This window comes from Helicoverpa zea, chromosome 10 (assembly GCF_022581195.2).
Source record: "Helicoverpa zea isolate HzStark_Cry1AcR chromosome 10, ilHelZeax1.1, whole genome shotgun sequence".
Taxonomy (NCBI): Eukaryota; Metazoa; Arthropoda; class Insecta; order Lepidoptera; family Noctuidae; genus Helicoverpa; species Helicoverpa zea.
Genome location: NC_061461.1, coordinates 4,603,218 through 4,629,460, shown reverse-complemented (window position 1 = coordinate 4,629,460; position 26,243 = coordinate 4,603,218). Strand labels below are relative to the sequence as shown.

The 26,243-nt window shown below is 36.8% G+C and overlaps 1 protein-coding gene across 1 annotated transcript; it reads left to right on the top strand.

Moving 5' to 3' along the window:
- Window positions 1–6,322: 6,322 nt before the first annotated feature.
- Window positions 6,323–8,707, top strand: LOC124634128 (uncharacterized protein K02A2.6-like). Its single transcript, XM_047169551.1, has one exon. The coding sequence runs from the start codon at window positions 6,323–6,325 to the stop codon at window positions 8,705–8,707; it is 2,385 nt and encodes a 794-aa protein (XP_047025507.1).
- Window positions 8,708–26,243: the final 17,536 nt, after the last annotated feature.

The following is a 26,243-nucleotide window of genomic DNA, read 5'->3' as shown; positions in this document are numbered from 1 at the left end:
ACCTTTAAGTTAATATGTCCAGTGGCCGGTTTCTGAGCACCCTCATAGGCAATTTCCTTCCTTTTAAAATTAAAATTAAACTACCCTTAAGTTCAGAATCGAGCCCTTAATCAAAAAAAGGATTAATAATAGTGATATTTTGTAAATATATAGGTACCGTTTAAATGGTTCTAATTTTTATTGAAAGTAGTACCTATTAAATTGATCTTGATTTGTGTTTTTATCATGTTGACAAATTCGTGTTGTAAAAAGTTTAGCCTTCTGGTAAAGGTTTATGGTAAAGCCACTAAACGCTAAATAGTAAATATTTACGAGTATTCGTATTATATTTCAGCGTTTACATCTAGTTATTACGAAATCGAACAATAGAAATGATTCACGACGCATTTTCACCAAGTAACACCAAAACAATAATAATTTTATGGGCCATAATATATAAAATATTTTCATCGCTCTAACATGAAAAGTTACCAAACGATTTGTAACTCTTTTATTTCCAAAGACGGAGTCACTTTTATTTAACGTGTGACAAAATGTTTTGCAGCAACAAAATGTTTTGTTTTTGTACAATATTATTTTGTAATATTATGGATTTTAGTTCTTGCTTTTCTTGGTAAAACTTTTCTTGGTTTAGTCTGAGCTGCAAATCAAAGCTGATCTCATTCATTTCACTTTCATTGTATTTGTCCCCTCACTTGGTAGGTACCTATAACAGTCCTTTATAACGTGTCATATAAAGGTATCCACATAAATCCAAAAAGTAAAACAAATAAAATCATTGGATCTGATACAATTTTACAGTCTCAAATTTTATGACTGATCATATCAATAGACTTATTACGTGTCCCGCCCCCGCTTTATATTTTACGAGTTTCACACAATTTTGAGAGGTTTATGTCATCATTGTGTAAATGTCGATGATTCGATAATAAAATCATCTGATATCTTATTAGGAGATATCTATAGGATGAGTTATAGATATTACCTGCATATTTGAAAAGACGATCTAAATCCTCTTGATTTATTTTAGTAGCATAAAATGTAAAAACATCTGACGACCAAAAACTTTGAGAAAATGCGTTTTGTCAACTTCAAATTCGATGTTTTTTGCATCAAAGTTATGTAACATCTATTCCTATCAACTCCTTTATTTATCAAACTTACATATTTGGAAATTAAAATAATAAAATCATGATGATCTACCTACAAATCGCGTACATCTAGTTCGGTTAAGAGGACGAATTGGAATTTTTGGCGCCAAGGATCTCAATTTTTCTCAGTAAATACAAAACGGATCAAAATAAAACTTGGTTACCTGAAAGTTCATGATATAAACCTTATTTTGTTAGACGTCAAAACATGATTAAGTAACTTTTATAACAGAGAAAAATATATCAAACATACCTCTTTTTAAAGAGATTCACATATTATGGGCAAACGGGACCGATTTAAGCATCTTAACTTTTTTAGTAGTTGAATATATACATACTCTTTAAAATTGTAGAAGGAATTTTTATCAAATTATCATTTCAAAATAATAAAATTACAAAACCATTTTGTCGCTTACGACTTTTAGTTATAAGCTAGCGCGCGTATTGTTATCCTCGCCCCGCTCAGACGCTCCGACCCCTTTTGGCGCCTTAGATGCGCGTGCCGGTTATGGAATTATTGTTGACCAATTCGTCGCCTTAAGTACGACCGCTCGCTTAGTTAAGGATAATTAATTCTAATGACACCCATCGTACCTCTTAAAATGCTTCTAGGCACTTTTAATTCTTTTCACAAGCGACTTATTTAAAAGCCAAGAAAACGAGACATAAGTCCACGTTAGAGGGTTTTAAAATGCTTAATTGCTCGATTTATAATAGTTCATTATATTAAAAGTTTCTACTGTTTGACAGTTATTTTAATGTCCCCCCCTTTTTGAGGCCATAAACGTCTGGTGGTTTAAATTAGGAATGTCCCATTATGGTTAGTGAGTGATGTTAAAGACATGGAAGCTGATTGGTTAATTTAAATGTTCAGCTTCGAAGTGCACGGCAGCGGTTATATTACCGTGTTTTACAGTCGATTCGTACAAATCATCATCCTTTGATCATGAATTTGTTTTTTTTTTATATAAAATGTTACTTGAGGTTTTGTGTTTCAATTTTGTTTATAAAAAAAAATTGAATAACATTAAAAACATATTTTTGAAAAACATTTTTTTTTTTTTGAATAACATAAAAAAAAAGTTTTTAATGAATGAATGCTTTGTACGCTATGCAACTATTGATTCAAACTATTTAGAATTGAAATTGCTGAAAAGGCATTTTGTTTAGAACCAACCCATGAATAATTAACCGTCATAACAGCCGTAATATGACACAAAAAAAGTTTTAAAAGCCAAAAGAACATCAATCAAAACAGCTAACAAGACAACATTAGATCGTAAAATCATACATAAATTATTATTTAACCAACGCAACGTTTATAACTACCTAAATACATCGGACATAAACCCCAGTACAGACCCACGAGACATAGTCAGAAGGCTACAACTTGATAAGTAAGCTAGGACCATGGAGGAAGAAAAGATAGTGGAGCGGAGATGCCATAAGGAAGTTAGGTCAGGCGCCTTCTTGTAGACCCAGAACTAACGAGACGCATAGGTTCCTTGTCAAATCAAGACCAATCTATTCAAAATTGGTCTTGATTGATTGGTGATTTCATTTTGAAAACAATGGGCGTGTTCCATAGAAGGCGTGTAATGGTGGAGCTAGTAACGGTAGGCACCAGTCTCCTACAATATATGTATATTTACCTAACTTATGTCTTAACTTGTATTGTATTATTACCTGTATTTTGTAGTGAGAAATAAATCAAATTTATTATTATTAGTAACGTTTGCATTTTAGCGCGCTACTTTCTTAGGAGATTTTACGTTATGACATCTCCGCTAGTCATTTTGTTCTCCATGGCTAGGACTGTAAATGGTGATTTACTACCTATTATGTGTACTAGGCTTAGCAATTTGCGGTCAGAATGTCTTATAACGAAATAGTTTTTGGATGGGCCTTTTCTTGTTACCACGAAATTATGATTCATGGCGAGCCTAAGAATTAATGTTGGTTAGATGGTTTTTGGTTATATGTACTTACTGGTATTTTGCGTGAATGTTTGAGAGGGTTGCTTGTTGACAGTTGGCATAATTCGTGTGATTTTTTTTTTGTGTAAGTGAGATATGATTAGACCATTTTGTACTTGTGTGTGTAATAGTAATTATGTGATTAATTGAGAAGATCAAACACAAGAACGTAATAACCTAATAGACTAAGTATAAGCTTGATGTGCAAAAGCTAGACAGAAATAAAGCATATTTTTATCGTATAGAGACGGATACTAATTCAAAAAGTATCTCCACTCTCTAATTACTAAACCAGAGATTAGCTAATCCTTACTTCATTACAGTGCTCGTACATAGCGGCTAGAATATTATGTAAGTAACGGTTCCCTCTAATTGAGACTTATGAGGTAGTTAAGGGTGCTTTAACTCTCGCTTAACTACATTATGTAGATACAATTCTAAGTTTCTTGACATAGGGCAGAACAATATAAACTTTGGATTTCATTTTGTTAGCAGGATGGACGGTAGAAAATAAATGAAAATTTATTGCAGAATACTTACAGTAAATAGTTTAATTAGTTTTGCCTAAATATTAAACTAAGCAATTACCTAACAATTAAATAAGGAACCGTGTTATTGTTTATTTTTATCATTTTACTTTATACTTTAGTTAACATACCTACATTTCTTAAAAAAGAATAAAGCAAAGGTCTATGCTGCCATCTATTGAACAAAATGATGGTTAACGTTTCAGCTCGTTGCTACTGGATGGCGCTAGTGAGACCTGCGCACAAGTTTATTTTTGGAAGAACAATGACTCATATCAGGCAAATTATATAATTTTATTATTATTTTAAGAAACTGAATAAAATTACTCTTATTATACATTATTTTGATAGAACAAAGTTCCTGTTGCGATTTAATACATACTGTTCATGTCATACTCGAGAGGTAGAGTTGAAAGAACTTTAGGTACATATATTAAATTTATTAATCTTCTTTAAAATAATGGCTTTTATGATTTAGACTATTTTAGACTATAGCTTTCCTTAATTACTTGAAAATTTTAAAATAATTAATTATTAAAAAAAAATGCACAAAGCTCTAAAGTAACTGACGTTTTTCTATTAATAAACCGCATCAACCGACAATCCCCATAAAAATATATACATACCAATTTCATTTTACTCACTAAACGAGAAAATTAAATTCAAAGACTTTTTAATAAACCGCGATACAACAAATCCTTGCAAGAAATAGCAACTTCTACATTAATATTGATCAATTCAATCGCATTAGCAACTGTAGCATATTTAATATTAGTGAAGTTGAGGGTGTCTCGAAATAAATCAGTCTGTGTCAAGCTATCTTGTTGTTTTACTACATGGTGACAGCGGTGCGTGAAATAAATTAAATAATCGTGTAATTGGTGGTTAAAAGTTGTTAATATTGATTGTATTTGCTGTATAAACCATCGAGTACAATGGAACATGCGCGACCACCAGCGGAATTGAGCCTGGAAGGAGGGCCCGCCAACCGGGCCGACGCATGGCGTAAATGGTTACGTCAATTTCAAGTGTTTTTGAAAGCGTCAGGTGTTCATAAGGAGCCGTCGGATGTTCAAGCCAGTTTATTGATAAATTTGATCGGACCGGAGGGATACGACATCTTTACAACGTTTAAATTTGCAGCGGACGAAGACAAAGACAAACTAGAAAAATTGTTGAACAATTTAATGCCCATTTCGGTACAAAATCTAATACTACCATGGTGAGATTTAAATTCTTCACAAGATGTCAAGAAATTGGTGAGAGCATAGATGAATATGTCACTGCTTTGAAGCTGTTAAGTCAGCGTTGTGAATTTGAACAACTGGAGGATAGCTTATTGCGCGATCGGATTGTGTGTGGGGTCAAGGACACGAGTGTACGCGATAGATTGCTGCGGACAGACGAATTGACTTTAGAGAAGGCGGTAAAAATATGTCAAGCAAATGAAATATCCAACGACGGTGAAAAGCAGATTGAAGGTATTAAAACGGAGGCCTTAAAAAGTGCATCGGTGGACACTATTTGGAAAGGTGGACGGCGAGACGGCCGCCGTAGTGTCAGAGGCGCAAGTTTGAGTGTGGAATCACGGCGTGGGCGCGGAGCTGTCGGCGGCGGCCGGGGCAGCGGCAGCGCGGGCGCCGGCTTGCGTGGCGGCGGCGACGGTGGCGGCGCGTTTGCTGACATGCGCAGCGCTGCAAGCGGGCCAGGCGAGGCGGCCGGGCCCAGCGCGCGCGCCTGTGCGGCCTGCGCTTCGGTACACTGTGATAGCGGTGAACGTTGTGCGGCGCGTAAAGTGAAGTGTTTTAATTGTGGTGGCAAGGGCCATTTCAAGGTAATGTGTCCAGTGCGTAAGTCAAGAAAGGTTTATGAACTGTACGAAGATTACGATGAAGATGATAAGAAAGACTTGTACTACATATCATCATTGGAATATGTGGATACGATTGTGCAAGCAGAAGCCTCGAAGTGGTATGAAACTCTTTATTTATCCTATACAGGCATCGAACATCGTTTCAAATTAGACACAGGTTCGGATCTTAATGTTTTATCAAAAAATGATTATATAAAATTAGGTTTATCTATGTCGAATGTTATTAAAGACCATACTCGTGCAAAATCTTTTTGCGGCAATTTCTTGTCAATTATTGGGTCTTGTATAATCAAATGGATGTATAAGAATGTTACTTATAATTTGAAGTTTATTATATCGGAACAAAACTGTCAGAGCATATTAGGTAAAGATGCCCTTGAACAAATAGGCCTTGTAAAAAGAGTGTTTTCATTGAACTTGGACAATTATAAAAATTTATTTCGGGGTCTAGGGAAATTACCCGGTACTTACACTATTCCTATTGAGAGTAATGCGAGCCCTTGCATATGTCCGGTCAGAAAAATCCCATTGGGTGTGAGAGACCAACTTAAAGAGGAATTGACTCGCATGGAAAGGTTAGGGGTGATACGAAAGGTTCATCATCCTACATCCTGGGTTAATGGTATTGTTATGGCAGGAAAAAAAGATGGTAGCTTTCGAATATGTCTAGATCCGCGGCCACTAAATCGAGTAATACGACGTCAACATTATCCTTTGCCTACATTGACTGAAATAGCGACCAAGTTGAAAGGTGCGCGGTATTTTAGTAAACTAGATGCAAAATCTGGCTTTTGGATGATACAGCTGGATGACAAGAGTGCTGACTTGTGTACATTTGGGACGCCATTCGGCCGGTACCAATATTTACGTTTGCCATACGGCATAAATTCGGCTTCTGAGGTGTTTCATGCTCGAGTTAGGCAGTTGTTAGAAGACCTGGAAGGCGTCGACTCATTCGTTGATGACGTCATCGTCTGGGGTTCTACTAAGGAGGAGCATGATGAGCGCCTTCGAAGCCTTCTGGAGAGAGCCAATGAGGTAGGTATAAAATTCAATCCAGAAAAGTGTGAGTTCGGTGTGAATGAGGTTACTTATTTGGGCCATAGATTTAGTATTGATGGTATGAAAATAGACCAAACTAAATTAAAGGCGATTACTAATATGCCGAGTCCAACAGATCGTTCATCACTCGAACGCTTCCTCGGTATGGTTAATTATGTTAGTAAATTTATTCCTCATTATTCGGAAAAGGTTGCACCGTTGCGTAATTTGTTGAAAAAAGATAGTGAGTGGTGTTGGGGTGAGTGCGAGGAGGTCGTGGTAAGCGAGTTGAAGCGTGCGTTGTGTGCGGCGCCCGTGCTGGCGCTGTTCGAGCCGCGCGAACCCGCCGTGCTGTCGGTGGACGCGAGCGCGCGCGCTCTCGGCGCGGTGCTGCTGCAGGCCGGCCGACCTGTCGAATTCGCTTCAATGACGCTCACGGACACACAGCAAAGATACGCTCAAATTGAAAAGGAGATGCTGGCAATAGTTTTCGCTTTGGAAAGGTTTCATCAATACATCTTTGGAAAAAATGATGTAATCGTTGAAACCGATCACAAACCTTTGGAGGCTTTGTTCAAAAAGTCACTTGACTCTGTGCCGGCTAGACTTCAGCGAATGATGCTTCGCGTGCAGCGTTATGACTTTCAGGTAAAGTATACGCCGGGAAAATATATGTTTGTTGCCGACACTTTATCTAGGGCCCCGCTTCCTGATTTATTAAATAATAAGGTATCGGAGGAACTCGAAGAACAGACATGTTTCTTAATACAAAACCTAAGATTTAGTGGTGGTCGGCTTGAAACTGTAAGGGTGCATACTGAACGAGATGAGGAATGTCAAACTTTAATTAATTATGTATTGAACGGCTGGCCCATTAACAAGTACAATGTGAAAGAAATAGCTCGCCCGCATTGGAGCTACAGAGAGTGTTTGGAATATGTTGATGGAACGTTGTTAATGAATAACTTGGTATTTATTCCTAAAACACTCAGGTCGGAGATGATAGAACGCGTGCACGAGGGACATCTCGGTATAGACAGGTGCAAGAGGCGTGCGCGTGACGTCATGTTTTGGCCAGGGATGTCACGCGACGTGGAGCGCGCTGTGCGTGCGTGTCGAGTGTGCTCGCTGCATGCACCCCTGCCGCAGCGCGAGCCGATCATAGCACACCACATACCTGGGTTACCATGGGCAAAGATAGGCTCGGATATTTTTGAAGTCAATAAGAAATATTTCTTGATACTAGTCGATTATTTTTCAAATTTCGTGGAAGTTTCGCCGTTAACAAGTATTTCTTCAAAGCAGGTGATATTAGCCATGAGGGATCAATTTGCCAGGCATGGCATACCCCAGGAATTGATATCTGACAATGGACCTGCCTATTCCTCTAAGGAGTTTAGAAATTTTGTTGAGAACTGGGGATTTAAGCACTCGACATCGTCACCTAATTATCCGCAGTCAAACGGACGTAGTGAGCGTGCAGTGCGAACAATAAAAGGCTTGATATCCAAGTCAGTACATTCGAATGAAGATTTCTATTTAAGCTTGCTTAATTACAGAGCAACGCCACGAGATGGCATAGCGAGCCCTGCCCAATTGCTGATGGGCCGAAGGTTAAATACTCGTCTTCCGTGTCACCATAATAAACTGTTGCCAGAAAGGGACAATACAGCTGATTATAACAACTTGATACGAAATCAAATTAGAAGCAAATCGTGGTACGACTCTCGTGCCCGGCCGCTTCCTGAATTAAAAGTAGGCGACAACGTTGTGGCGCTGGAGGGGCCGCGCCGGGAGTATGCGCGAGTGCTGCGGCGCGCGGCCCAGCCTCGCTCGTACTTCGTGCTCGATGGTGCGGGCAGGGTGCTGCGTAGGAATCGTAGGCACCTAGTGAGGGTTAGTTCTCCTGATCCTGAGCCGTCTCCCGCGACATCGTCGCAACAGACGACTTGTGAGGACGATGTCACCCAGGAAGATACTGGATTAAACCATTCTTCTAGCGAGTCGGAATGTTACGATTCCTGTCCTGAACTATATGATAATGTATCTCCAAAATCATCAGTTGGCCAAATACAAAATAAGCGAACTGAAAGGGCAGCTGCAAGGGTAGCTAAAGAAAAGTTAAAATTTATGAATTAATTACCTAAACCCCCATATTTACCTACTTATTATTATAATATTAATTCATTGAATAATGTCTTGATCAGGTTGATGAGTAGGTATTAATATGTTCATTTTGCATGTTTGCTTATAATTGAAACCAATTTACTTTGTGGAAAGAAAAATATATCTATTATTGTTGTATCGTACTTCTATTATTCTATTAATATTTTAGAATGTGTGTAATTAATTATTATGTAGATATTGTTACACTCTTATTTTGTTTAAGATGGTTGTAAACAATATGAGGGATATGATAATTATATGTAACGTGTATTACTGATTCCCATTTTGAGTGTAAAAGCGATAAGGTAGGTAATTAGGTATATATGTATAAATAACTTGCAGTATTAAGTTTAAATTAAAATTGTATTGCAACTAAATATAGCTCCTATTCCTTGGGTCACATCATTGTTACTGTACTTACTTATGTTTTTATTTTGTTGCAACTTGTATGGTTACTATTTAAGTATGCTAAGCTCAACCTACATTAAAATGTTATTGTTTAAGGAGGGAGATGTAGCATATTTAATATTAGTGAAGTTGAGGGTGTCTCGAAATAAATCAGTCTGTGTCAAGCTATCTTGTTGTTTTACTACAGCAACAACAGTGTTTTGTCCGGGAATCGAACCGGCGATACACGGCGGAAGAATGTGATACCGCCTCGCTAATTGACAATGGTGTAAGTAAAAAGTTATGATATCATTATGTTGACGGTTTCATTTAGAGTAGCTTGTTTGTTTTACTTGAATGTAGTTGCATTTTAGATTGATTTTCAATAAACCATATTTTTTATTTATACTTAATAGTTACGTCATTTGTTTGGAGTCGATACTTTTGTGAATACATAGGTACGATATACACTGCTGGCTACAGTTCTATGAAACTTCAGTGGGTTGAGAAGGGCATATTATATTTCAAACAGTAGTTAAATAAATTCTAGGAAATTCATTAAAAATAGAACTCGATTTTGCAAAACAGATCGTACAACCACTAGCTTCACATTACAAGCCGAATAATTTGGACATTCGAAAGCCGGCATTATCCGCGTAATTCAGTCCGGATATAAGGGCATACTACTACCGACCGCTCCCGAAAATGTGTCCGTTAATTTGACAGGCCTCCCGGACAAAGACCCAAAGCCATAGGGAATCCAGATTACAAGCGTAAAGCTGTGTTAGCTGGTCATTCTCGGATTGCTCTAATTTTACTACGCTAATACTCGTAAAAGCCATTATGCCTACTGCAGTAATTAAAAGTTTGGTTGCAGCAAAATATTTAATAATGTCAAAATGTTCACCATTGTTAAATGTTTTTTCATTAATGAAAAGTGCGATGAAAGGAATATTTTTGTACATATTTATAAAACACGCCAAATGCTGTTCGTATCACGAAAATGAAACAATCAGAACTTACACCATACATTGCTAACACGACCAAATAACTATTTACCGTGAGACAAAGCCATTGTCCCTGCTCTAATATTCTCTCACTGGATGTACGACAAGGCCCGACTACACCAATGTCTAGTACTGCCCTCTAATTAACTAGGATTAGCTCTCTATCTCGTACCTCCGTGAAATGAGCTTGTTGTGTTCACCATGCCATGGCTGGAAACCCGTGTAGGTATGTGAAAAATAAATGATCTGTTCTAAATGAATGTTTCTTTTGTGAAGCGTTTGTAGTACCTACTATAAGTTCGGCCATTCAGAGAATGCGTTCCTGACACGTCGCGATTGAACTGACGACGTAACTTTGCAATGGCGTTGCAGTTACGATAAAAATATTTTTGCTGGTTGTTTACCGTTTTAACAATTGAGGAGCATTAAAACAACATTATTATATCAATAATCAATGAATGTAGTTACGTCGTCAGTTCAATCGCGACGTGTCAGGAACGCATTCTCTGAATGGCCGAACTATAATTGATTGTAATCTCGTTCACCTGCAATTTTTGTTTCAATTAATTTCATTTTTGGTCCAAAATTCAGCAAAATATAAATTTTATTATAATCATAATATGACTCAGATATTATATAGTTTCCAAAAGCAGCATACCGCCAGTAGCATTAGTGCAGCTGAAAGGGAGTCATAATTACACTTTCTATTTTACAATAGCAACGACAACTCTCCGCTTTTCGTCTAGAATATGCATCGGTAATCGAAATTGTAACTCGCGAATTACTTTAGCAATCGAATAAAGAACAAAAGGCTTCCCTATTTCCACCACCAGCTCTCTTCTAACTATTTAAAGTGCATGTAAATTTGTGTGAAATCGATTCCGATTAGTTCGTTACTGGGATCTGATTACATGTGCGGTTCAAGCACTCATTTGGGATTCGATTACATTGCCCTGCTTGCTTAGCGGCTGCTGACTACACTATTAAGTCTTAGAATTGTATTTTGTGTAACTATGAGATTTCCTCCTTCAATAGAAAATAGAGTTACATTTAAACTTTATTTATTTACCGAACAAACTACACAATAATTAAAAGCTAAAACGTATTCACGACTGGAACAGCTACTAAACATTGACCACTAAAATCTTTAAAACCTCAAGATTCGAACCAAGATAAAACTATCACGTATTTACTACGATTTTACAACTTCTTTACTGCATCTTCTAACATCTTACTCTCCGAGTAATTTCTCTAAGAGAGTAATAGTGAACGAAGTCGTTTGCTTTGTTTACGATCAGTGCTAAGACCAACATAAACATTAACAATTAACTCATTAACTATTCAATGTAATTGCATTACCTCCGCAATAGATTAATGTGTTCCTTGTTCGATTGCTGCGATCCCACCCGTGTTTTTCCTCGTTAATTCTTCCACTGTATCCCAAAGTGGATTTTCTTTAGTTCCTTTATTGGTAAGCACTTCGACTTCAGTGTAAATAAAACAATACACAATCGAGTACTGACCCGATTCCGTAACGCTCATTTGTTCTTATTTGTAAATTCCCCATTCTGAGACAGTTCTTGGAATCTAGAATCAACCGACATTAGGGTTGTAACTTTCATTATTTCAAACGCCCTTTCATATTAGCTTCACCTTGCACGAGTCACTTCTAATTACTGGTCTTCAGAAGAGTCATTAATTTTTACACTCGCATTTCCACTAAGTTTGAACGTTCCCCAAGCAACAAGTATAAAAGTCCCATCATATCAATTCGCTAGCCGGTAATTATAACATTTAAATATGGAAGTCTGGCGTAAACGGTGTCCGTGCAGGCGGAAAGTAATAAGTCCCTTGACACACAGTGATTAGACTGTCATAGGGCGGGGGAGCGTGCATTGTAATCAGGTTCGCGGGGTCTGCCTCGGATTGTATAACTCCACACTTAGATTAGGTAGCGGGAATATATGTAAGAGTAGACGCGAATTCTGAAAGGCTGTTATTACAAAGGTCTTAAGTAAATAAAAGTATTGCAGTGCTTGTTTTGAATTTGTAGGAGTATAACAAAATTGTGTTTGAATTATTGCCCTCTCTCACTACTTAAAAGATTCTCGTACAGTCCAATTAGGACAAGAATTATCTTACTTTTGTACAAATACATCTATCCTCAGTGACCCACAATGACTTTTAGTATATAAATAATAAAAAATCATAAAAAAAATCTCTCCCAAGATTTCCGCGTTTCCTTATTACCGTGTCCAAACTCTAATGCAGGAACAAAAGCGTTTTTTGTAACCAGTGCACCTTGGGGACGAACCGAGCGAGTCATTTACATAACTGCCTTATTTTATTTAAGACTAGTCTCGCTCTCACTTTGTTACCGACACGGATATCTTTATGCAGTTCCCATTTAGTAGTTTTTTCTTCGTTTTATATCCGATAGATTCGCAGCCAGTGTGTTCATGTGTGTCACTGTATTGTTCTACGTAAAGTTGCGTTTATGGTGCTTGGTTTCTTAATTATTATAAATATTGTTTTAATCCAATACCGTAGTGTCTGTTTAATTAATATTTTTCAAGATAAAATTGAAATAATCGAGTATTCATTATTTCAAATGCTTGTACAGTATAATATGTCCTGCGCAGCTGGCTGATCTCCTTGCATGAGAACAGAAGCGGTGGCCGACAATCGGCTAGGACGCATTAATTTTAGAACAATGTAGGCAGGTTTTTCACTTCATCACGCATAGTCTGAGTAGATTGATTCTGTCAAGCCACGCCTTTGCAACTCCATTCTAATTACATCAGCTCTCAATACCGTTCTGAATATAAGTAATTAACGTCCACAGGCATAAATATTACACCATAAAACCTATGTACACCTGTCGGGCAGAATAAATGACATAGTGGTAATTTCCTTTTAGTTATAACACTAACAGTCACTTAACACCTCAGGTTTGGTTGACTTCCTCCATATTTCTGTCTAGAGCTGACCCAGTTTTCTTGCAATGAGAATACAGCTGTCATATTTTGAAGTCTCGTAAATACGTCCGTTTGAACACCTATTGGGTTTAAGTATGGTGGTCTAACTAGAGCAGTAGTTAAAACGTTTACCTGTGAAAGACTTACCTTGTTAAGTACGGGAGGAAAGGTGGTCATTTGCAACTTAACTATGGTTGTTACAAAACCAATTTGGTTAAATGAATTGACTTTTAAATAGTGGAATCACGCCTTAATAGACACTATATTAGTAAATCCTACTTTTATAAAAACAATTTTTAATGTTTATCATCTTTCGCAGAATTTTAAGCAGATTTTTTTCTTTTGCAGACTGGGAGCTGATCCAACTACACTGAAGAATGAAGATTTACACCCAAAGCTTCAGATGGATGGAAAATCTGAGAAAACAAATTCATCAACGACGTCAGCAAAGAGATAAAAAATATAACTATAACTATAAATAGACTTAAGTTACAAAGCCCTATTTTAAAACACTTAATGGATTAACAAAACATAAACTACCTATAAATATTCCCAACAAATGCAACGACAGCAAAACTCATCTACGATCTGCCAGTACAAGTCTTCACAACATAAAAGATTTGGTAGCCCAATCTCCATGTTTACAGGTGGCTCCAGTGTCAAGTATTGTGGCCGCAGCCTCATACAACCTGTGCAATGTACCGAATCATTTGTAGCAGATGAAATGTAAATGCGCACTCGTTACTCGGCGCCGCTGCGCGCTTCGTATTCATGAGTCCGGTGGATAAGGTGTAAGGGATGGAAGGTAGCGGTTTAGGAGGAATGAACTGGGTGTGAACGACATAGCTTGGCAAATTCGTGTATGTATTGGTAGAAGGTAATAAGCTTCTACTACCCAGATTGGATCACATACATTAAGGTCGTGAACGAATTTGCCTGTCTACTTGATATTTTTAAGCTAGCAGTGAGAATACTAAACGGTAACAGTCAAGGTCTCTTAACGAGCCTGACAATGTAAATAATCAAAATATTTCTTAAGTAGATTAATAATTATTTTCTGTCTTTTTTTTTAATTACACTTTTTCTTAAAAATCCGGTTTTAAGACCGCCTACAAGTTCTTGCAACACGTAAACAGTGCACCAAATACGCTTCTCACGAGCGAAATCGCTTGCCGCTCATGATTTGCAGACACTTTCTGTCTCAGAGGGGTATGCGCACATTATCTTCAAATGTGTCAACAGCTCACGTTCTTTCTCGTTTACTAGGCACTATCCGTCTATTGTGACTTTTTCGACTTATTGTGCACTTTTTATGAAAGGTTAAACATCTCGTATTTGTGTAACATCGCTACTTGTTTTGGATAATATTATATTAGAAATAAACGTTCTATTGTCTACTGATAATTATTGGTGGGAGCTTCTTCCCACCCCAGAGAGTAACACACAATAGAATCCACAATAATATTTATTTAGGAGAAAATTATAAATACATTTTCATGAAAGCACAATGACATGACACATCACAGACAACCCATTTTTATATTATTCTTTTTAAGTACTCCAAATTCAAAATTGGTTAATAGGCCAGTAGGCCGACAAGTAGTAAGAATTGAAACTTTAACACGCCCCCTCAATTTTACTATACTAGCCCCAAGCCTGAAGTACACTTATAGTGTTTAATCGCGGGTAAAGCTTTAGTTAATACATCGGCTAACATCAAATCTGTCGGCAGATGCTTCAACTCTACAACATCACCCTTCATTACATCCCTAATAAAATGATACCTTATATCTATATGTTTGCTACGGACATGGTAGCCGGTATCGTTTGCAATATATATCGCCCCCTGGTTGTCAGCATACATCGTAGTTTTTGATAACTTTAACAGACCTATTTCTTTCAACAAACTACTGAGATAAAGAGCCTCTTTCATAGCTTCACTAAGACTTATATACTCAGCCTCGGTTGAGGATGTAGCCACTGATCTTTGCTTTTGCGATCGCCATGAAATTGTAGCTCCTCCTAATATAAAAGCGTAACCAGAGTATGATTTCCGATCAATTAATGAGTTACCCCAATCAGCGTCTGAGTAACCCGTTAACGACTTTCCTGTTTTTCTAAATGTTAATCGGTAGTCAATAGTCTTCTTTAGATATCGAAGAACTCGTTTAGCGGAAATCCAATGAGTATGATTTGGACAAGTTGCAAATTGAGCTAACTTTGAAACTGTATTCGCAATGTCAGGCCTTGTGGCAACACTCAAATACATCAATGTTCCTAAAAGTTCGCGATATGGCCACGGTTCCTTTTCCTTGTATTCTTCGTGACGCTTTGGAGCTGCAAAATTTAGTCCCACCTCAAAAGGTGTCGATACGGTTTTGCAGTCCGTCATTCCAAACTTCTTTAATGTGTCTTGGATATATTTACGCTGTGATAGACTTATTACACCGTCTCCCTTCACTATCTCTATACCCAAACAATATTTGGCTGGTCCAAAATCCTTTAACTCAAAATCATCAGCTAATTTCTTCTTAAATTCTTGTATCAAAGTAAGATCATCACAAGCAACTAAAATGTCATCAACATATATAACAACTATCAAAACTGTTCCATCCTTCCTCCGCTGATAATATAGACACGGTTCATTTTTGCTTGGTTTCAGATTCATTCGACGAAGTGTTTCATCTAATCTAATATACCACTGTCGTCCCGCTTGCTTTAAACCATACAATGAACGCTTTAAGAGACAGGCATCTCCTCCAGCTTGAAGATCCACTAACATTTTATTAGCACGCTTTCCAATTTCTGAGCCCTCTCCCTCTCTCTGAATCAGCGTATGAAGGTTTTCTTCTAACATCTTCGGTATCTGCATATATACCTTTTCGTCGATTTTGCCGTTTAAATAAGCAGTATTGATATCTAGTTGATGGACTTCTAAATTCAATTCTACCGCTAGTGCCATTAAAAGTCTGATAGTTTCAAGTCTCGCTACTGGGGCATAAGTTTGGTGATAATCTACACCATAACGTTGACTATAACCCCTTGCTACTAGACGAGCTTTCTTCTTTGTTGTCATATCGACATTCAGTTTAGTTGTCAAGATATAGCGACAGCCCACAATCTCTCGATCTTTTGGTTTCTTAACAATATCCCAGGTTTCGTTCTTCACTAAACTTTTGATCTCAGATAAAATTGCTTCTTGCCATTTTTCACTCTCATCGCTTGATAAAGCCTGTTCAAGTGATATTTCAGCCATCGCTGAGAAAAACTCTTCATCATCTACATTTTGATTAATATCACCCTGTATACCTTCTACAGGTTCCACTGAGTCCGGGTGCATTTCTTCATGCTGTTCAGTTTCTTGTTCTTGAACTTCTACCATATTATATACTTTTCTTGGGCGACCACGTTCTCCTTTTACAAGTTTCGGTCTTCCAGCGGCTCTTTTCAGGATAACTTGTTGCGTATTATTTCCCTCATTAGCTGGCTCGACCTCTGAATGTACATCACCAGGACAACTATCTCCATTGCCGTGACAATCAATCTCAGGGGCACAACGTACAACATCCGTATGAATTCTTTCATTGGATTGATCACCAGCGCCTGTCAATGTCTCATGCGTGGCAGGTAAATAAGTATAGAATTCAGTAGTAACTGGACTTTTCGCATTTGAATGTGTATCTTCAACTTCCAGTTCAACCTTCTGATGAAATTGTTTTGGTTCCTCTTTGGGAACAAATTTAACATCACGAGCTTCAACGACTTTATGTTCACCTGGTATCCAAATTCGGTATCCTTTCGTACATCTCGGATACCCGACAAAAACTCCCTCCTTAGCACGAGCATCGAATTTGTCTTTCGTTGGTGTCTTGTCTAAAATATAGGCTTTTGCTCCAAAACTTCTTATGTTGGATAAGTCGACTTTAGTTCCAGTCCATTTTTCAAATGGAATATCACCATTTAGACTACTCGTTGGACAACGATTGCGTATGTAGCACGCAGTCAAAACAGCATCCGCCCAAAATCCTACGGACAAACCAGAAGATAATAACATGCATCTAGCCATTTCAAGTAAAGTTCTGTTCATTCGTTCACTGACTCCGTTCATTTGAGGTGATCGCGAAATACTCAGCCTTCTTTGAATGCCTTCTTGATTTAAAAATTCATCAAATTCACGACTGCAGTATTCACCGCCGTTGTCAGATTGAAGGAATTTAATTTTCTTTCCTGTGAGTCTTTCAGCATGACTTTTGTATAGCTTAAATGCGCTAAACACTGCACTTTTCTTTCCAAGTAAATATACTTCACACCAACGGGTACTGTCGTCAATAAAAGTTACAAAATATTTCGCTCCGCCAATTGACTGTGTTTTTAAAGGACCTACTATATCGGAATGAACAATACGTAATAATTCATTACATGGACCACCCGATCTCGAAAAAGGTAACGAACTCATTTTTCCCTTAGCACAAACATCACAATTCGATATTTTACGTAAATCTGCGTCCCTAGTATTATATCCGCAATGGTTCAACAACTTTAAGAGATCTTTACCATTTAAGTGACCTATGCGACTATGCCACTCTACTATGTCGATTGGATCAGCAATAAAATATGCTTGTTCATCCAATCTCTTAAAAACGTAAAGATTTCCTACACGTTCGGCTGTCATTACAGTATTTCCGTTTGACGAATTAATACAGGCCCTATCTTTATGAAATTGAACTTCATACCCATTGTCTGCAATCCTCGCTACAGATAATAAATTACTACGAAGATCTGGTACATACAGGGTATTCTTCAAAATAAGCCTCCTGCCTGATGCTGACAACCTTACGTCACCTTTGCCCTTTACATCCGTCGACAGATTTGATGCTAAGTTCAGCTTATCCTGTAAAATACAAAAATTATCTGTAAATTTATATAAATCGTTACATAAATGCGATGTACAGCCACTATCAAGGATCCAGTCATTCTTTTTAATTTGTAAATTATTAGAAAAGTTTGTACAATTAAAAAGAATATCAAAAATACTGTCCTCCTTGTTGTATTCTGTTGCACATCTCGCGTCATCATTCTTTTGATTCATTTTACATTCTGAATATTTATGTCCAACTTCATGACACTTATAACATTTGTATATAAATTTACTCTTTGTATTTTGTTCTTTACGGTTCGAGTTCTTTTTAAAACCTTTATTCTTCGCATACATTGCTCCTTCAATACTTTTCATTTCAGTACAAGTCGAGCTATATGCTTTCTCCAAGATCTTAATCTTTATAGTTCGGCCATTCAGAGAATGCGTTCCTGACACGTCGCGATTGAACTGACGACGTAACTTTGCAATGGCGTTGCAGTTACGATAAAAATATTTTTGCTGGTTGTTTACCGTTTTAACAATTGAGGAGCATTAAAACAACATTATTATATCAATAATCAATGAATGTTATTACGTCGTCAGTTCAATCGCGACGTGTCAGGAACGCATTCTCTGAATGGCCGAACTATAGTACCTCTATGTTTGGTAGTTCGTCTCTGCTCTCCATAGAACATCTAAAATTTTCGTAACTCTCTGGCAAGCTATACAGTAATAAGATAGACATCAAGTCTTCGTGTATTTCTACACCCATATCACTTAACATATTCGCAGCTTCGAAGAAATTATTCAGGTGACTCTGTACGTCATCTCCTTCCTTCATGCGGCTCAACGTTAACTTCTTTAACAGACTTGCCTTTCTTACGGGACCTTTAGATGCATACGTTTTCTCCAATTTTCTCCATATCTCGTGCGACGTTTCACACCCTCTTATGTGTTTAAGCTCACTTGGACACATTGCCATTATCAAATCAGCCTTTGCCATATCGTCTTTATCAGACCATGCGCACGACTCCACTGCTGAGTCCGGCTTAGGTATAGTTCCATTTACGTATTTCCATACCTGATTTCTCGTGAGCAACGCCTGCACTTGAACCTTCCAGGTTTCATAATTTGTACTATTCAAATTCTCAATTTTCGATGTAAACGTCGTCTGGGCCATAACCTATTGGTGGGAGCTTCTTCCCACCCCAGAGAGTAACACACAATAGAATCCACAATAATATTTATTTAGGAGAAAATTATAAATACATTTTCATGAAAGCACAATGACATGACACATCACAGACAACCCATTTTTATATTATTCTTTTTAAGTACTCCAAATTCAAAATTGGTTAATAGGCCAGTAGGCCGACAAGTAGTAAGAATTGAAACTTTAACAATAATCAGTATCATGTGTTGCTATTTTATCATCAATTCAAAAATATTAATTTGCTTTGAACATCATCAAAAGAATGTTTGATTTTATTATGCTGGACCTTAACATTAACTTCTGAAAAGTCATCTTTTTATTGTAAACGTAATTATACAGCGAGAATTACTACATTCTTAATTAAAGGTTAAGATGGTGGTCTGAATGTGGATAATTGTCAGCTCAAAACATAAAAACTAAAATTTAAAATGTCCCGTCAACAGCGAATGCATAATCCTGTAAGCCTTTAAGTTTATTTTAATAAATAGGTACAGAACCGCTGTCAGAATTAATAAAGATATAACACTTATGATTTATTTTAATTTTAATAAACCAACCGATGATATGGAGTTGCGAAATTATAAAACAAAATGCCACAGGGTCCAATTCTCAAGTCAAAATTTATGCGTTCCGTACAGTCAAGCGATGCATCTCCTTTCCGTGTCACCCGGCCGGGGTCCAATTAAGTTCAACTCACGACCTCGGATCGAGGCGGCGAAGTGAGCGATTGGGCCCGTACATTTGTAGACATACGGATGGTATAATTGAAATGGTTTAAATTGCTGATTACACTTCTTTCGTTGAGATTTGTATGGGAGTTTTTAAGTGCATTTAAATGTTTTGTGTTATAGATTACGGTGCTTAAAATATTTTAATCCGACACAGTGCAGACAAGAGTGTCAAGTTATGATTAAAATAGTTTTATGTACCAAAATTAAGTAGGTTTTTACCTAGAGTTAAGTATTATAATTACCGATGTGTCTACTTAGTGCATTAACGCCATTTCGAACATTGTTTTGCCCAGTTAACTCAAGTAGCGTGCGTGTAATGATAAAAGCCAATGATACAGTCCGTTTCACAGTAATTCTAAGTCAGCATCGACATAGATATGAAAAATAAAATCTAGCTTTCTGTTCTCTTCCGTTTTGGTAACAATGATTTCTTTTTGTAATGTTCATTATCAGGGTTATTTTAAGTAGAAGTCCAAGTTAATTCTCTATTTTTATGAAAATAGGAATGTGCCCAACAGCAGAATGAATAGGCTTTTATTTTGCATCAATTCGTTTACAATAAAATATTGGCTGAGGCTTCCCCAGACTGGTTTAACAATATTTTTAGTTAAGCATTCTTTAATCAAAATCAAAGTTTCATATTTTTCGATGAGAATCACAGCCGACGCAATAGGTACGTCATTCTTAGAACTCTGTTCTATGCAGTTGGAAATCGGCAATGGGTGATTATAACGCGTATCTCATGGCCTCACGACGGCCCAGTCAGGACTTCGTGCCAGAGAAAGCGGAAAGCGGGGCGCAGCTAGATCACTACTATTAGATTGTCATGCATGTTGGATGAGGTAATTAATTGTGACAGACCATTTTGCAGGAGTTCACTCACGGGCTGCTGAGATTTATCTAAGGAAAGTATTGGTAATGGTGTTTGGTTTATTTTGTTTAATGTGTCTTCAGCTACTGTTCTGCTTTCAATGAAATTAAATTCGTAGGTCTAAATGTTGCAAAAATATTTTTATAAACACAATGTACCAATAAAGTAGACAACGTTGGTCTTATTATATTAGTTGTATGTAAACGGTTCTTAGACTAGAGTTTTGTGCTTATTGAGTACATAATTTTTTAAGCCACTATTGCAGAAACAGAATACAAAAAAGGTTAAGTTTTTAAAGTATTCTAAACCATATTTCTAGCGAGCCACACGATACCATGTTATCACACTTTTTATTATTCACTTACGAACCACATAATTAAAACACAGCATTTTTAACTCCTAGAATTAATGCAAGCCACTAATTGCGCCTACTTACTGAAAGATATGCGTGATTTAATGCACAATGTATGTAGGCCATTGGCTACCACTTATGAAACAATTTATATGGCTACAGAGCGTTTTCGTGACCAACTACGACATTTAAACATACGTACGTATATAATACACTGGTATTAGTATTACATGTTGAAACAAGCGTGAAAACGAGATAAGTGAGGAAACTAACTATCTGTGTATGTTCTCATGTTCTCATGCTAGTAATAATATTGGAATATGTAACTAGAGGAATGAATATCTTTAGAGACTTCGAGGTCGTAAATGCAGGTTAGCGGATGCAATACATTCCTACTTTGAGCATTTTTTTAAGAGTGATAAAAGTATCTTGCAAACGAATAATAATTTCATCTAAAATGATGCACAACTTTTCTATGACGGTGAATTAGTTACAAGTTCAGATTTAATAGTTCTAGACCACGTTCTTAAACCGAGTGTTTTTAATAAGAATATAATATAGGTCCTTTCATAATGTGTGATGTTTATATAGGTTATTAATATGCCTATTTACGACTTTGCAAATAAAATAGCCCGTAAACAACCACTACAAAGCAATGATACATCGTCGAGGTACCTACATTACTTTTGCTGTACACAAAAATAATACCATTTTAGTCAATAATACCACGCTGTTTAACATAAAGGAACCGTGTTTTTAAACCTGACAGCTGTAGTATTACATAATTTGCGTAATTGTATGTTTCTGTTAAAATGATATTCAATGTATGAGAGGTGTGCTATGTAAATGTGAACTAAGGGTGGACGAGAATGTTAACGGCTGCCTTTACGGTTCGTTTACTGTATTTGTAAAGGAGAAATAAAATTTTATTGATGTAAATAAGCAATGGAAATAATAACATGTACTTTGATGTTAAATGAGCGTTCGCATTGCATTTGTTATGTTCTTTAAGGACCAGGAAATGTACGAACTAATTTTGTATCCATTAAGTTTAACCTACTTGGATAATTCAGTCAATATTTTTTAAACATTTTCTCAAACTGCTTATAATATTTTGGATACATATTTGTCTATTCACCTATTAAATCAGTAAAACTATTATCTCTAGACAAGAAGAATTAAGAACCTCCTCCTTTTTGGAAACCGGTCAACAATTTTGAATAAAACACTTTCTTTACACATACGTAATACAGGTGGCTCTTACTTAATAATAACGTCCCACAGTCTAAGAAGAACACATGAAAATTAAAAACTTTTATCATAAACTGTACTTAAAGTTTCTTCAGCTAATAAACCGTACCTGCAAAGTTGCGACATTTTCTCCTGAATCGCTGGCGCCGCGTCGCACTTTTCACTTTTACACATCTTTTACTTTCTACAAGCCCATTCCTTTTCTACGGTTATGTAGAAACTTTTTACACCAACCTCCTGAATTATCTTAAAGAAAGTGCATACAAAAGGAGTGTGAACAGTGTAAGGTGAAAGTTCATAGCTTTTGTTGGAATACAAGGAGCATTGTGCTACAGTCCTTTTGTGATAGGAACAAAAACGTTTAACAATGCTTCCTCCCGATTGATTGATTAATTAACTTAATTCTAGTAGCTCTTCGGGATGTGTAATATTTAATGGAGAGTATTCTCTTTTGAAACAATTGTTTCAGACTGGTGCTTGATTATTATTTTATGTTCAAGGGTATTGATGTTTCGTTGTTAATGAGCCGTGTTTGTGAATAAATAATGTTTGATGGAAATTGTAGGTTTGTAAGTTTTCATACCTAAATATTTTCGTGTGAATGTTTTATTAATGACTCTTGAAAATAATAATTAATTTTAGTGGATATGTATTCAAAAATAAAATAAAAAAGTGTATAAAGGCTTAAAGGTTATGGCACAGTATAGCGGCACCGCAACAGCACGGCTCCACACCAGCATTTAAGTTGTCATTCAATTTAGAGCATTAAATCGTATATATTTTAGAATATATTTCGTAATGTCAATATGAAAAAGCCAACGGCGAGCAGTCAGCGCGCTTGCCGCTACCACACAACTCGACTCGCCGCCCGCGTGCTGCAAGCTGTGCCGCGTGCTGTTGCGGTGCCGCTATAATGTGCCATAACCTTTAATTCGAGGCGACGCCGTGTTGCAGCCGTGCTGTTGCGGTGCTGCTATAATGTGCCATAAGCTTTAATTTTGAATTGGTATAGGGAGGTATTGTAATATTTTATTAAAAACATATAGGTAAGCTTGAACGATATACTTTCAAGTACCTTGTCATCAGTGTTTCGATACAGAATAATATTTAAAAACTCAATCTTCATACCATTCGTTATCAAAAGACTCGATAGCATTTTCTGATCTTCACACCATCCTTCTTACATAATTAACCACAAACTGACATTTATAACCATCACACTAATGGCGTCTTAACGAAAAACGCCTAACCCTGAGTGGCTCATTAATAAAGCTAACTAGAATAAAATATCGCGCGCTGTACTTATAAAGTCTCTCAAATCTCTCACCAGTTTATAACCTGGGCGTCTAAAAATTAATCGCATCTGACAGACAAGTCGATATGTCCATACGTCACAACTCCTTAGAAGAAGTAGACCGCTATTTTAATTCGTTCTATCAAACGGAACGTTCGCGCGTTATAAATAAGGCGGCGGACAGACTGTCGCGACGATTCCAGTAGCAATATTTCACAGCCGCTAACGCATCGGGTGTTCGTCTTACTTAGATTTGTTGAGTTGTGGATAGTTAAAGTAGGAGCTTGTTTTATGAGCCATAGAGGTTTATAGGTATATTAGGTAAGGTAGGAATTATTTAATTTATTAAGTAGAAAACGTTACGCTTATAAAATGTGTCCAGGTGGGTAATTTACTTAATATTATTTATACCAACTCAAAATATAAAAAATAACAACTGTATACCTTATTACAATTACATCTTTCACTTCATTTTATAAACCATCGTTTAACTTTAGATTCAGTCCTGTAGTATGTATTTATGTTCACTACAAGTTCCACAAGTTTACAAGTTCAAACAAGAGACTATCCAATTTTCTTGATTCCAAGCAAGCAACGCATCGTGAGTCCTTTGATGATTCTGCTTATGAATATCGTGTATACAGCACGTTGACAGCCTAGCGGGAATACGCCGGAATACGCGAGAATACGCGACCATTCGAACGGAGCCGAATACATTCGTACTGATTACACGCGTATTCTGTCCCTATTTTATATAGCAAGGAAAATGTAACAGAAATCTGTCACCTTATGGTATGTTATTTCGGAGGTGGGATTCAATACCGGGAAATCGGTGATTTATATGATATATTGGAGATACCTTTTGCGCGTGTATTACTTGAATTATTTGGGGTATATTAGATAGGACATTGAGACCGCATAGTAATAGCGTCTTCTAGTATTACCAAGGGCTTCAAGATCCGTCCAAAACTCGTAAACCTGAGATGAGTTAATAAACATCAGTCATGTCATCTCCGCGAAAATGACTCATATTTCGATATGATATTCCGGGGTCTCAAAGTCCAAATAAAAAGACCAATTCCCCTTTGAATTAACTGCTGAACGAAATCAAGCTAGCCTGACTACCTACAAAAAGAAGGGTCCTGAGCAAATTGTCGCCGGTAACAAGATGTAGCTGCGGCTGCGGTTTCGAGATAATGTTTTGTGGTTGCACTGATGGTCCGACTGCAACGAGGTGCTGTGACCTCGGCAATCATCGTAGTTTGACTTACCATATTATGGAAATAATTCTACTTGTGATAGGTATGATGACGGTATGTTATTTAGCAACAGTGTTGTTTGACATTTTATCTGACTTTACAGTGGAGAAGAGGGTTTTTCGTTGCTTAGATATATTTAAGGATAATTCGTCAGTATGACATTAAGGTAATTTTAATACAAAGTTAAACGAATTATAGACCCATTTGCGCTAAAGTTAATCATCCAGAATAACTAAAAATTACCTTGTTATGAATTAACTGGACAACCTTTAATTATAAAAATAAAAGTTCGTAATAAAAAAACTTATTACTATATAGGACGCGGACAGCGGTGGTTACTTACCATTACGCTACCGTTTACAAAATGTCATACTGTCCACAGAACAGAATTATTTCACTGCCCTTCATGGTTATTGAAATTATTAAATTGAGATAATTATTAAACGGGAACCAACTTAATTCTACGTTGCCGATATAAAGCATTAAGTTGAAATTGTAGTGTGGTTAATTTTTAATTATTTGCTGGCATTAAAACAAATAGGCCGTCGACGTAATTGCTGCGAATAATTGCGCTGTATCAAGAATGTTGGGGAGAAGGTTTTGCGCTACAATTTTATTTATCGAGGTTTATTTTTTTGTCTGTGTATGTCGGTAAATTGAATTATTAAGTTTTGTAGGGTTTCGCGTAAGTTACCCGCTGTTCTGTGAAAATTTTGGAATATAAGGTAAATTCAGCAGTTGCAGTTACAACGACTGAAGTTTGTCTTAATACACATGGGTCTGTCTAAATACGTCAAGCTTTTTTAATAAGGGGACAAAGAAAACCAAAAACATTCAGACCTGCGGAGTGCTAAATTAAAACTCTGTTTAAGTACAATTGCACGACCTTATGTTGTTAGATTTGTATATTGCTGCTAAGTTTATTTTTTCAAACTATCAGCATATAACAAATACATATCTTAAATACTTTTAAACAGCCATGGAACCATCAGACAGGCGAAACTTCACACTTTTTTTGATCAATTTTATAACCTAGTGTTGTCTATGCCTATAGCCGGGTGTAAATACCATTCCAGCTGTGAACACGTGTTAATCGCGTGCATTGCCTACTTGCATGCAAGCTAACGTGTTCGAAATGCAAGTTGGTAGAATTTTTCTTTGCAACATTTAACAATAACAATAACCAAATCATAACCTGTCGTATACTTGCCGCTCATTGACCATCGGCGATTTGACACTTGAAAATGATTCGGTTAGTTACATGGTAAATTCGGATATTACCAATTTGTCAATATAATTATTTGCATA